The following is a 12291-nucleotide window of genomic DNA, read 5'->3' as shown; positions in this document are numbered from 1 at the left end:
TCTCTCTCTTTTTTTTTTTTTTTCCCTTTTATCCCTGCATTGTTTCCCTGAAATCCTTTTCTCTGATTTTCTTTGCCGGCTTTTCTATCTGCATCTCCTTTGGTCACCCTAAACCATTTATATAGCCTTTACTCTATCAGCCTGCTAGTCAGATATTTTCCACTTCTATTTTTTACCTTCTTTGTGACTGGTGGTTATTTAGTTGGTTAAATCCTCCCTTCCCTTAGTCTGCCTCCTTATATTATCCCATTTATCCCCTCATATTTCAGATATTCTTCTGTGAACTGTTTGTCAACCATTTCCTGACACTGAGGTGCTTAGTCGTGGTGTGGTCTCCTGTGGGTAAAGGTGACACAGAGCAGCAGTCCTGGAATGAAGGGCCATGAGCTGAGGCCTGCAGTAGTGATCCACAGCCGGGAGGCTGAGGGCAGCCAGTGCAAAAGTTCTTCAAGGGGGATTAGGTCTGTGGACTGTGTGCAAAATGTTTTAAAGCTTCATAAAATACATTAGCATAAAAGATATATATATATACTTAGAATTTTATTTATATCCTGTATATTTTAAAAGTGAGTGATGGAATTTCCTGGAAAAATGTTTAAGTGTCAGGAAGAAATAAAAATTGAGCAAGAGGAATTTCATATCTGTGTGTTTTTAAAAACAATAGGAATAAGACACAGTGTAGCTTGCAGTCTGTTTTTATTTTTTCTTTTTTTAGTTCTTTTGCAACACTGTTTCCTGTCTTTTCTAAGAGATGCAAATTTCTCCTCTGAACATTCAGAGCCTGGTGCAGAACAGCTGTTCCTTAGGAAAATTATTTTCTGTGACTGAGGTTTCTTTTTTTCCAAAATTTAACCTGTTGAACTCTGCTTTTATTTCCATGGTCGACTTCCCCTTGGTCTCAGGGAGGTACATGTAGATGAAAATTGCTGATGAAGCAAGGATTCCCAAAAAGATAAGGAAGCAGAAGGGTCCAAGGCTATCCTGCAAACAGAAATGAGAGATGCTGTGAGGAAAATGAGAGTCTCATTTTGTTTTCCTGCCCTTGGGTGCAAGTCTGTATCTTCATAATTAAAATTCAAAGATGTGCTCACGAAACAAATCAGAAAAGGTACCAAAACAGTAGTTTCCACTGGTTATGTGTAGTATAGCCTGACTCTGCTTGTGGCAGAGAGGGTCCTGAGCAGGGCTGGGGGACATCACTCTTGTTTTGTTCCCTGTCCAGTTGTTTCGCTCCGTCAGAAACGGATGAGCCTGGAAGGAGCGGTGTAGTTGGAGACACTTACAACAATCACTGGAAAAATCATCCCAAGTACAAACAGCCCCATCCAATTGAGGCAGCCGACGATCAGAAAGGCAGATGGTCTGAATGACTGGCTGAAGATTTCAACCATGATCGATATAGTAGCTCCAGCTGAAAAAGAAAAGCAAAACACAGGCACAAGGTACTTGTTTCCTTGGTTCTTCAGGGCCCCCTGCTCCTGCCAAAGGCAGAATGGTTGGCCTGCTGGCAGGTGGCCTTTGTCATGAGACTAAGAGACCATGATTCCTACAGCTGTTAATTTAGGACTTCATGTTTCAGATGCACATGCCAGAGTCCTCTTCTTGGTGTCAGTGCATCTGTGCACTTCCCTACTGCACTGGGAGGCACTATTGATGCAGTAGTTTGTAAAACCAGCTGCCCTACTGGCGCTGTGGTCAGTTCTGCCTGGAGCTTGTTGCTAGATGTGGAGTTTTATTCACTAAGTTAATGAAGGGCAGAATTAATATGATGGACCTAGCAATGGTTGGAATCCCGCCCCCCACACACCTTTTTTTTTTTTTTAAAAGAAAGCTCTGAGTATTTAAAAAATTCTTCTGAAATTTTTCTTCAAACCCTCTGGAGAAGGTGATACTTGATACCAAAGTATTTAGGTCCTGTGATCAACTATAAAGTTACAGGTGTCTGTATCCTTTACCTTTCTCCCTCTTGTACATGTCTGCTGATGTTAGTGAATTCACAGGGCTGCGACCTCTTTTGTCTTGCTTCCTAGAACCTATTTACCATGGGACTAGCCCCTTCTTCTTCTGTTGGTTGTGTAACCAACTGATATGCTAAAAAACTTCCTGCCAACATGACCGCTGATGAACTCACATGGTCCAATTCCATAGAAGATAACGAAGAGGAAGATCAAGACAACACTGAAGTAGTGCATCCAAAAGAACTGGTGCTAATGTGAAAAAATGAAGTAATATAAAACAGTTAGATACATGACAGAGTAGCAGTGCGCGGAATTTTCTCCTGTGGACTAAAGTTTTGTGCTTATCCTAAAGGATCAGGAGGGCTGGCTGATGTGGAGCGCATAGCCAGCAGGTTGCTCTATTTACCTGCAGCGAAAGGGTCATGGTCAGGAGCGCTAGTACGAAGCACATCAGTGTGTATCCTCCCAACAGCAGCACCTTCCTCCCAAAACGCTCTATAAGGGTGCTCTGAAAAGCAGAAAATACAGATGCTTCACATGTCATAAATCCTTATTCTTGTACAAAACAAATCCTTCCCTCTGTGTGCTTATCAGACGCTTTATCTGAATAATACAGTCAAAAATCAATGTCATTTGAGTGCCTCTAAACTCCTGATGGATTTTATTAGTTTTTTCAAGGCTGTATTTACTAATCATTCCCTTTCTATTCTTAGACAGTTCCCTTTCTTGCATGCTTGTCTGCATTGAATTGCAAACACATACACCCAGACCCGCACATCTAACCAGCAGCATCAGTTGTTGCACGTAGCCAAGACTCATGTCCCTTTGGAGCTATGTCCCTGATTTTCTTGGTCTCCTGATGCCTTCTCACAGAGCAGTTGATCTAGGAATTGTTGGTAACAGAGTGAGAAGATAATTCTGTGGAATAAAAATGAGTCTAAAGATGTCCAGTCAGTTGCCTTTCATCCTGCATATGCTTTTGCAGAAGCAAGAAGAGATGGTTTTGGGTATGCAAAAAATCAGTCTTCTTTGATCAGAGTTACAAAAAAAGAAAAAGTACAATGGATAACTACATTATTTTTTTCCTCCAAACTCTAGTCAGAAGAGACTTACGCATAGCATAGAAGATAGGCATTCACACAACCCAATTCCTAGGGACACGTATGGGATGAGGGATTCTTCAAACTTGGCTGTGTGGAATACTTCAAATGAATAGAAGTATATCTGGAAAATGCAGAGAGAAAATGCACCTGTGAAAAAATCCACGTGGCAGCCCTGATGCATATCCCTGTCCATTGCTCTTGGTGAAGCTGACACAAAAGTGCAGTGTGCCCTTTCAGCAGTGAAGGATAATTGCATGCCAAGCTATGTTAGTAAGAGCATAGCCAAGAGCTTGAGGGAAACTGTTATTTTCCTCCATGTGACACTGGTGAAATCCCACTCAGGAGTCTGGGTCTGTTTTGGGCCCTGCAGTACAGGAATGACACTGAAAAACTGGATTGAGTTAGAGAACCACCAAGATAAGAGGTGGTTCCCCTTGCTGGGAACAATGGAGGAGACGCTGAGGGAGCTGATTTGTTTATCCTGGAAAAGGCAAAGATGGGCTCCAGCTGCAGGTGATTAAAGAGAAGATAGAGCCAGCCTCTTCTCTGTACAGTGAAAGGATGAGACAAGTGGAGACAAGTTGCAGCAAAGGAGATTCTGACTGTGTAGAAGGAGAAAAATTCTTCACAGCCAGAATAGTAAAGCCCTGGAGAAGGCACTTAGAAAGTTTGTGGAATCTCCATACCTAGATATAGTCAAAACTCAGACAAAAAAATCCTGAGCAACTTGATCAAATTTTTAAGGTAGCACTGCTTTGAGCAGCAGAGATAAACCAGATGGCCAAAGGTCCCTTCCAATGTAAATAATTCTGTAAGTCCAATTCTGAGTGGTGCAACAAACAGTAATTTGGCTTTTGTGATGCTGTTTCAAGTCTCTTGTTGAGGACATAAAGGCGGCACTCAACTGCATTGATTCCACAGAGCTGCAAGGTGGTGATGACAGTCATCAAAATGTAAAGTTGCCAGCGCAAAGATCGTTCTTTGATTATTTCGAGGACCCGCAAGCTTTTGGTGCTTGCCATCGCAGCCTTCTCCTTCATCATGTCATCAATTTCTGCTTGGTGGTCTCCTTCCCCCCAGAGCTTCCTAATGGCTGTTCAGGAGAAAGAGGGAGGTACATTATTTTAGCAATATTGTAGCAGTATTGTTGCTCCTTCCTGAGTGGTTAAATTAAATCCTTTAGTCTGCATATGCACTGGCAGGTGTGTGTTGTTTGCTTCTGTTCCTCGGTTGGTCCTTGGTTTAATGGGCAATTGGAAGAGCTTTGTCTCTACAACTGTCACTATGGCATGTTTTCCCAGTGTTGATTTGAATTAGTTATAAACAAAAAAAAAATTTAGGTGCATTTTATTTGATAATAGATGAACTGCCTAACGGCCTGAGTGAATTCCCAACTTAATACAGATACATTGCTTTGGGTAATTCAGATGTTTTATTTAGAACTACCTCTGCTATTACTGCATGGCATTCAATGTGCTGTGCCCATCTGCCCAGTTTTCATGTCTGCTACAGAGGCTTCCACTGTAACTTATCAAATGCAGTGAAATAGGTGAGGAAAGTGGGCACTGTACCCTTCCTGAAGGCTTCCTCGTTGCTTTTCTGTATCAGGAGGTAGGATGGAGAATCAGGGAGAAATGGGAGAATAACCAGTTGAACCAATGCTGAAAGTCCACTGGATGCTAACAGCCATGGCCACAAAGCTTCGCCTCCTAAAATCTCCCTGTAAAGCATAGGCAAAATAAAATTATGCTAAAATAATGGAAAGCGTGTTCAAAAATCTTTATGATTGCTGAGGATTTGCTCATTTCTTCTCTTGGGTGCAGTGGAGCAAAAGCCTCAATTGGTTGGTAAATTTTGCAAATTTGGTTGTTTTTATTGGTGATTATTTTTATGAAATTCTTTGGTATCTTGAAAATCTTTCTAATGATCAGTAGGCTCCATAATAAAGTTCAGAGAGCTGATGAGAGTAATTTGATTGCTGTAGTAAATTTCTAGGGAAAAAAAGGTAAGCAGAAAGTGTGTGGGAATAAAATGAAATCCACTTATAAGCAATTCATTTTTCTTTGTACTGCATTTTAAACCATTTATTTTCCTCAAATACGGTCAATGTTTTTCTTCCGGCATAAGCTAATGCCTATTTTGAGGAAGATGAAGGGATTTGTTACTGATCTGGTGAGAGTGTAGGTTTGTGAAGAGATATCTGCTACTTTGTAGTATAAGTTGTTAGAGAGATTGCAGAATTTACCGTAGTCCAATAACCTGTCCTGCGAGTTTTCCTAGTGTCAGAAAAACAGCAACTGTGGAGTTGGTAAATCCACGCAGTTTCTTGGGTGAAATCTCCCCTGCATACTGAGGATGTATATTTAGAGAAAACCCTTAAACAGAGAAGAGGATAAATGACTGTTAGACTTCTTAACTTTCTCACTCTGTGCTCTCTTACACTGTTTGCATTCACTGCCTGCTATTTGGAAGTCTTGCAACAGGGATAATGTCTTCCAAGTTTCCTAAGTGTCTAATACATCCACTGAGTGCTTTAGAGGTCCTTCTTCAAGGGTGCTGGTGAGTGCAGAGACAAAGGCGGGCAGCGCAGCTGCAGGGTGAGTGCCTACCTGAACCCACGCCGTAGAGGAAGCGCCCAGCCAGAATCATCTCGAAGGATTTGGCAGTTTTACTGAAGGCCATGAGAAGTGCAGCTACTAGCATGATCAGGTTGGTGCATATTTGGCACTTCTTTCTGCAAATACATATGACAAAACACTATGAAATGAGCGTGTCTTGTACCCCTTTGACTCATCCTGCTGAGCAGGAAGCAGGGTACAGCCATTCCCACTGTGCTATGCAGTGTCTGGAAGAATTTTGACTTTGGAGAGTCAAAGTAGTTCTTTAAAATTTCAGGATATTACAGGTTGGAATTCCTTAATGTGTCTTGGTTTAGAATGTAAACATTTGAAACACTTTATCCACATTTCTACACAGTCCAGGAGGGGAAAGTGAGTGCTGACCCGTGGTATCACCATAATATTTAAATGGCTGCAACTCCTCATAAAACATGAGGCTGCTCCCCAGGAATAATGTGACTCCATGACTCTCAGAACGGCTCATGTTGATGGCACTGTTGCCAAATGGATACAGTTGGAGGTGTTGGGAGATGACAAAAAGCTTTTTCCACAAGCGTGTTTCAAAAAGCCTTTGTGTGAATTGTGGGCTGGTTGTGTTCATGACCCTGATGTCTCACGTTCATATCAAAGTCTTTTGCACCTAGTTGTTTTGCTATGGTGCTTGTGAGTTGTCTTGCACAAGGTAAGAACTCACAGAGATCCTCTGTTTGGAAATCTGTGACTCAGCAACAAGGTTATCGTGTGTTAAATAACCCACAGGAGAAGAATATGATGCTGTCCAGTCAGTCTCAGGAGACCCTCCGAGTGTGGGATGAGGCAGTGTCCCACAAGAAACTTCTTGGGGGCACTTACCTGATAGGAAAGAACAGGCAGGCTAAGATGTTTGTTGAGACCCATATGGGGGTCTCTGGATCAGTGGGTGGCGGAGCAGATCTTTAAGTGGGTCACACCAAGCAGATCTGTTTGCCAATTTCTCTGCAAATGAAATTAGTGGTGTTACACACAAGGCACTGAGAAAGACCACACTGATGGGGAATCCTTTCTCCGTCCACAGGGAAAGGAATTTTGGGACTGACGTTCAGTAAAACAGATGGCCAACAAGAGAGTTGTCTCTTTGAGAATTTGTGTTTTTGCAGATTGTATCTTTACAGAGCAGTTATAGGTAAATTATTTTGTCTATTCTGTTCACATTTTTATTAGATTAGGTGGGAATATTTAAGATCATCACCCCAGAATGAGTGTATTTAAGTGGAAATCTGACTCTTTCTTGACTCTTAAGGAAGTCTTATACACATTCTATTCCAAATTGTTAGAGGAGCTGCATGCACATGTTACAACTCAAGACACACAACTCCTTTTTGGGGGTTTGCAGAGCTTGGAAGATCTTTATGGGAGTCACGTGAGATCTTGAACAGAATGAGAGATAGTTACACTGTCCTGGTGCTCCCAGAGGCACAGATCCTATGGTGGTGAATCCAGCCTTACCAGAAATACAGTTCACTAGGGAAGGGCTCAGATGAACAAGATGAAAAACTACTTGCAACTTGAAAAAAGTGAATGTGCTGGCAAACAAAACCATCTTAGTCTTTGACCAGAATGCTTCAAACAACAAGAAAAGGTTTATTGATTCACCTGGTTATTTCCGTGTTCTTTCTGTTCTCTGGTTATTGAATTATTCCTATATAGTCTGGTTATTGAGTTATTACCAGGAGCACTTACTTCCTGTATCTGGTAGTCAGGTAGCCACAGCAGAGGCTGCCCAGGAGTCCTCCTATCCCGTAGACAGACACGATGAGGGACCAGAGCAGCATGATGGTCTTGGGAGGCAGGGGGGAGCCCTTTCGCTCTATCCATGTCTCATTGATAAACTTCCTAATGTGCTGAAAAATAAAATGAGAATTGGCTGGGTAATGGTATCAGCTCCCTTCATATTGTTTGGTTGTTGTAGTTCAGTTTAACCTGTGATTCTAACATTAGTCTTCCTTAAAGACTAGCTTCCCTTGGTCAGACAGCTTAGCTAAAATCACATTGAAAAATCATCCCATTTGTGTCAGTCGGTGGATTCTAAAGACAGAAGGTGTGTTTTTAGGATCTTTTAGAAATTTATATCTGCTGAAATTTGGGAATTGCAAGAAAACTTGGATCACACATTAGCAGAATGCCTATTTTTTTCATAATTAAATAAGAAGGAACAAAAAAGACCAGTGAGAAAGGAGAAGATCACCAATCCAATTCAGGAAGTGTTTAGAGAGAGACTTTATCTCTCAGAATGGGCTCTAAGAGTGTGAAGAATCTTTTCTTTATATCTGGGAAATAGTGTTGATAGTGAAGCTGATCTGTGATTTTGATGTCTGTGGCCCTGTTTTGCCTATAATAAATCAGGAATCAAGACCCATGAATCTTAAGATTGTTATTGAATCATGTTATCTTAATGAAAATACTTCTACAGTTTGGGGTAATCTTCTTCCTGCTATAATCCACATTAAGGATTTGAATTTTCAATTTTCTGTGAGTATGAGAGTGAGAACCTCTGTAACTGAAATTCAAACTTCAGTAAAATGAGGACTTTTCAGAGGAGGCTATTTTAGGAAAAAGACCACATATGATTCTTATATCAAGTCCTGAATACCTGTATGACATGATGTAGACATACAGTCCTAGCTTGCTTTAGAAGCTGGACTCTGTATAACTCTCCAAAGGTGGCGAGGGGATAGGTGATTTTGGCACTGAATTAAGGAGCAGGCTCCCAGACCTTATTTTCCATGCTTTTACAATCCCCCGTTGTTCAAATGAGAGACAGTGCTCTACGCATTTGATGTAATGCTATTTGAAGGCATAGAGATTTCATCTCACTAAGTGTGAGGTGGATCTTTAGCTCAAGCTCTCTGTTCTGTGTTTTTAGCTCCAGGGAGATAGCAGAAGGGTGCTACTTACCACAGAAGGATAGTTGATCACAGAAATATGGAAGCCATATGGGAAACTACCACCGATTCCCAGCACTAAGATCATTTGAAATAGTCCTCGGAACTGAACCTGCAAAGAGCAGACACAACTGCTCATCAGCTTCTCATAAATCTACATTCACACAGGGCTGTGAGTCTTTTTAGCCACACTTGCCCTTCCCCTCTGGAAATCCTCATTGTTCACTTTAAATCCTCTTGCATGTAAACATTTTCCCAAAAGCCCTCTGACATGCTGCTAAAATGCAATCGTTGGCCCCAGTGCCATAGCAAGACTAACTGCTAATAGAAGAATGATAGTTTATCATTTTCCTTAAAATTAGGAGAACAAGATTTACAAAATGTTCCTGGTAGTGCAGCTTTCCCGGTAACTGCGGTATCTGACAGGTCGGCTGGATAAACATGTCAGCCAGGATGGGGAAGAGGGCAGAAGTTTTCTTGTCTGCAGCCTGCAAAAATGTGCCTACGTCAAATGGCAGTGTTATGCCACAAAAGCAATACATTAAAAATCAACATTTTTTTATTGTACTCTCTGCTCTGTTTTCTGCCTGTGTCCTGGCTTTAGACATAATAATGAAAAGATCTCTTTACTCTCTTTTTTTTTTTTCTTTCCAGAAAGTCATATTCTGCAATTTAGTAATTTGGAATATCTCCTGTAATTGCATTCATACAAAGTTTTTCCTAAATTTGCTTTGTGATTTCACTTCTCCTTGCTCAATATTTTATTTTTTCTCCTTATAAAAGCAGGTGCTAGCGTACTGAAGGGCTTGGCATCTTCCAGGCTATCTGTCTAAAATTGCCTTGGCCAAGGGCTAGGGACAGAGAGGGCTACCTGCTTTGATTCATTAAATAATTTTATCTATAAATAAAAACTACTTATCACACACCATTTGGAGGTATGTGATACCACCGGCCATCTGTCCCGCTTCCAAGTGCCTGCAAGGCTGCCTGGAGTCGTCCTGAAATAGCTTAGGCTTTCTATGCGATGTGTTACACAGCAGGATGGTAACAGCGACTCTGCATGGAGGACACTGTGCTCGCATCTCTTCTGTGTCCCGTGGGAACTCACCATCTCACAGCTCCCTGGGGGCTTTTTGAGATCAGTGCCTGGCTGCAGCGGAGCTGGTGGAAAGTGCAGTCAGACAGGAACGACGGAGTGCAGGGGCTCATAGTGCTGCACTGGGAGGTACTTAGAAGAGCTTCCCCCTCTTGTTTTCTCTGCTACTTTGGCCCATCTGACAAGGACTTGTTAGTGAATTAGGTCACAGCTGGATTTTCCAAATTACCCAAGACAAGAAGCAAGAAGCTGCTGGATCTTAAGACTCAGCATTCCCTTAAAAATCCTGACTGAAATTCAGTGCATTTGTAAATTGGCAAAAGCATTGAAACACAAATTAATAACTCACCTGGTCAGCTGTTCTTATTTCTGCAATAAACTCACAAGTCAACAATTTTCAAAATCAGCAGATCAACAAAGGAAAACAAATTAGCTTCTTGCCAGTAGTTGAGAAATTGAGTGAGAAATTCATATCACTTCTTCCCTGTTTAAGACTATGGGAACTCTTGATGGATGCTCTTACCCGTCTTTGGATGCAATAAGGAGGCTTATTTCTTATAAAGTTTGTGGCATATATTTCTTAGGTTTTTGCAGTGTAGTTAATTTATTCATTACTTTGGAAACAATCATAGACAGTAATCAGAATGCCTACGAATTGATGATATTTCAGTATATTATTTCAGAACACAAGAGGACAACAACTTTGGCCATGATGGAACTGTCAGGACTTCTATTAGTTTTTGCTTAATCTTGTGTTGCCCTGAAAGGACCTTTCCTTGGACCCAGGTCCCGCTTTCTTAGTGATGTTTAAATGCAGAAGAGAAGCTCTTCTCTTCCCAGACTAGCTTACAATCTTTAAGGAGCCTGACTCTTTGTTGTTATGCTAGGTGGGTCTTCTATAAGCTAGGGCCACAAGGAAAAGTGACCAGGTACTCACCAGGTCAGAGAAGAAGGTTGCCATCTCCTACGAAAGAGTCGATTCCTGTCGCTTACTGGCTAGTCCCTGCCAAAGGAAGCGAATGCTCACATCATGCAATAGCAGTGTTAGTGAGCTAGTCCCATGTTACTCAAGTTAAATTTTACTTCAAAGGTTTTTGAGTTAATTACACCTATTTCAGCTGTTGTACAAAGTTTAGAATTGTTGGATTAAATATTTCAACCAACAGTTATGTGCAGCCCAAGTAAACAAGGTGGTCTCCTTTTGGGGGGAACTTTGTGAACTCTATGTGGTCCTAGGGGGATCAGGACCTGAGATAGCTATTTTGGACAGGATTCCATTAACCTTAGTTTGTTTAAACATGAGCTGAGAAATGGAGAGGCACTGTTGTCTGATGGGAATCTTACATGGGTTTGGACAGTGAACTATAGGACTTTGAATACAATGAGAGAGAGTTACTGTCTTTTCATGGGATGGCAACTGGAGCACATCAGAACTTAATCATTACTGAAAGAAATTGAAATGCTCCATCATTTTGAAATGGGGTATAAACTTAACCATTGTAGAGCAGCACACCAGGCTTGACCAGATAAATATTTAACAATGCTTTTCCTTTCCTGAGTAAGTAAGATTGAACATTTTTTTCTCTAACATTTGACAGTAGTCTATCTATTTCTTTTCTTGGCTGTGAGAAAAACAGTGATGCTTCAGAACAGTGCTGTAACCTCCATAGTGCTGTCTGCTCCTGGACTGCTGTCTCCTTGGCCATTCCTCCTCAGCCTCTGCCTGCTACACAAGTTTGCTTTCATTCTGTTCACCCCTGCTGCTTGTTACACATTACACATATTGTTACTTTTCCTCTTTGCTTATGTACTTTAATTGTAAAATTCCTCTCTGGAAGGTTAATACTCTTCCTCATGTAATTCTGTTTTTACAGTTATGTTGACTAATTGCTGTAGTGCTTCCTTGCTTTTACTGCCTACACCGTGGTGAGCATCCTCTTATTAGTTCTGTAGATTCCTAATTAGAGGTAACTAGTTTCTTGCAGATATTCTTTAGTCATAATTGTGATTGGGACAGTTAATCTTATGACATTGGGTATTTGGTCATTTTTCTTGTATCGTAAGTCACATGTGAGCAAATATGCAGGGCTGTGCTCTGCTCTCCTTAGTACAGGCCAGCTAGCCCAGAGCTGTGCTCTTGTGCCCAGCTGGGAGCAGCCTCTGACCCAGTTTTAAGGGTTTATGTCTCAGCTGGAGTTCGCATTTGAGGCATATCTTACGTATCAGTTGGTGTCTCTGAAAACAAGTGAACATGGGCAGTTCCCACAGCCTCTGAACAAGGGCCCCCTCTTTGTGGCTGTCACCTCCTGGATTGTTTGTAGGTCTGTGGCCCTAGGGCCTGGCCATAAACAGTGCTTTGAAGTACCACTCATAGGCCGTGGTCACTGTTGGTCCCTTTCAAAAGACTGGGATACTTTTAGGTGGCTTTTGGCAACTTCCATCCCTTATGAGCCAGAAATAGGAAGGGAGACCTGGATCTGCAGCCATGCTCTGAACAGACAATTGCCAGATGAAGCCTTGCTCCACTGGGCCCAGGCAAAGGTTGCCCTGTGTGCAGAGCTGCTGTTCTGCTTCGTGGCCCCATTAATGTTCCAC

General features: G+C 41.7%; 1 protein-coding gene across 1 annotated transcript; it reads right to left on the bottom strand.

Moving 5' to 3' along the window:
• Positions 1 to 693: 693 nt before the first annotated feature.
• LOC104570392 (solute carrier family 2, facilitated glucose transporter member 11) lies at positions 694 to 10711 on the bottom strand. Its single transcript, XM_010217396.2, has 12 exons — positions 10634 to 10711; positions 8614 to 8712; positions 7399 to 7559; positions 5671 to 5795; positions 5307 to 5436; positions 4633 to 4781; positions 3967 to 4154; positions 3072 to 3182; positions 2365 to 2466; positions 2132 to 2207; positions 1284 to 1411; positions 694 to 981 (listed from the first exon to the last, which is right to left on the bottom strand). The coding sequence occupies exons 1-12, from the start codon at positions 10655 to 10657 to the stop codon at positions 775 to 777; spliced, it is 1500 nt and encodes a 499-aa protein (XP_010215698.2). The 5' UTR covers positions 10658 to 10711; the 3' UTR covers positions 694 to 774.
• Positions 10712 to 12291: the final 1580 nt, after the last annotated feature.

This window comes from Tinamus guttatus, unplaced genomic scaffold (assembly GCF_059628265.1).
Source record: "Tinamus guttatus ecotype Peru unplaced genomic scaffold, ASM5962826v1 Tinamus_guttatus_pri_ptg000459l, whole genome shotgun sequence".
Classification (NCBI taxonomy): domain Eukaryota; kingdom Metazoa; phylum Chordata; class Aves; order Tinamiformes; family Tinamidae; genus Tinamus; species Tinamus guttatus.
Note: the sequence above shows the minus strand (reverse complement) of the source record. Positions and strands in the feature narration are given on the sequence as shown.

Coding starts and splice junctions, on each gene's coding strand:
- LOC104570392 (XM_010217396.2), bottom strand. CDS start 10,657: ATGGCAACCTTCTTCTCTGACCTG. Junction 8,713..10,633: donor CAACCTTCTTCTCTGACCTG/GTGAGTACCTGG, acceptor TGCTCTTTGCAG/GTTCAGTTCCGAGGACTATT. Junction 982..1,283: donor TGATTTTTCCAGTGATTGTT/GTAAGTGTCTCC, acceptor TTCTGTTTGCAG/GATAGCCTTGGACCCTTCTG.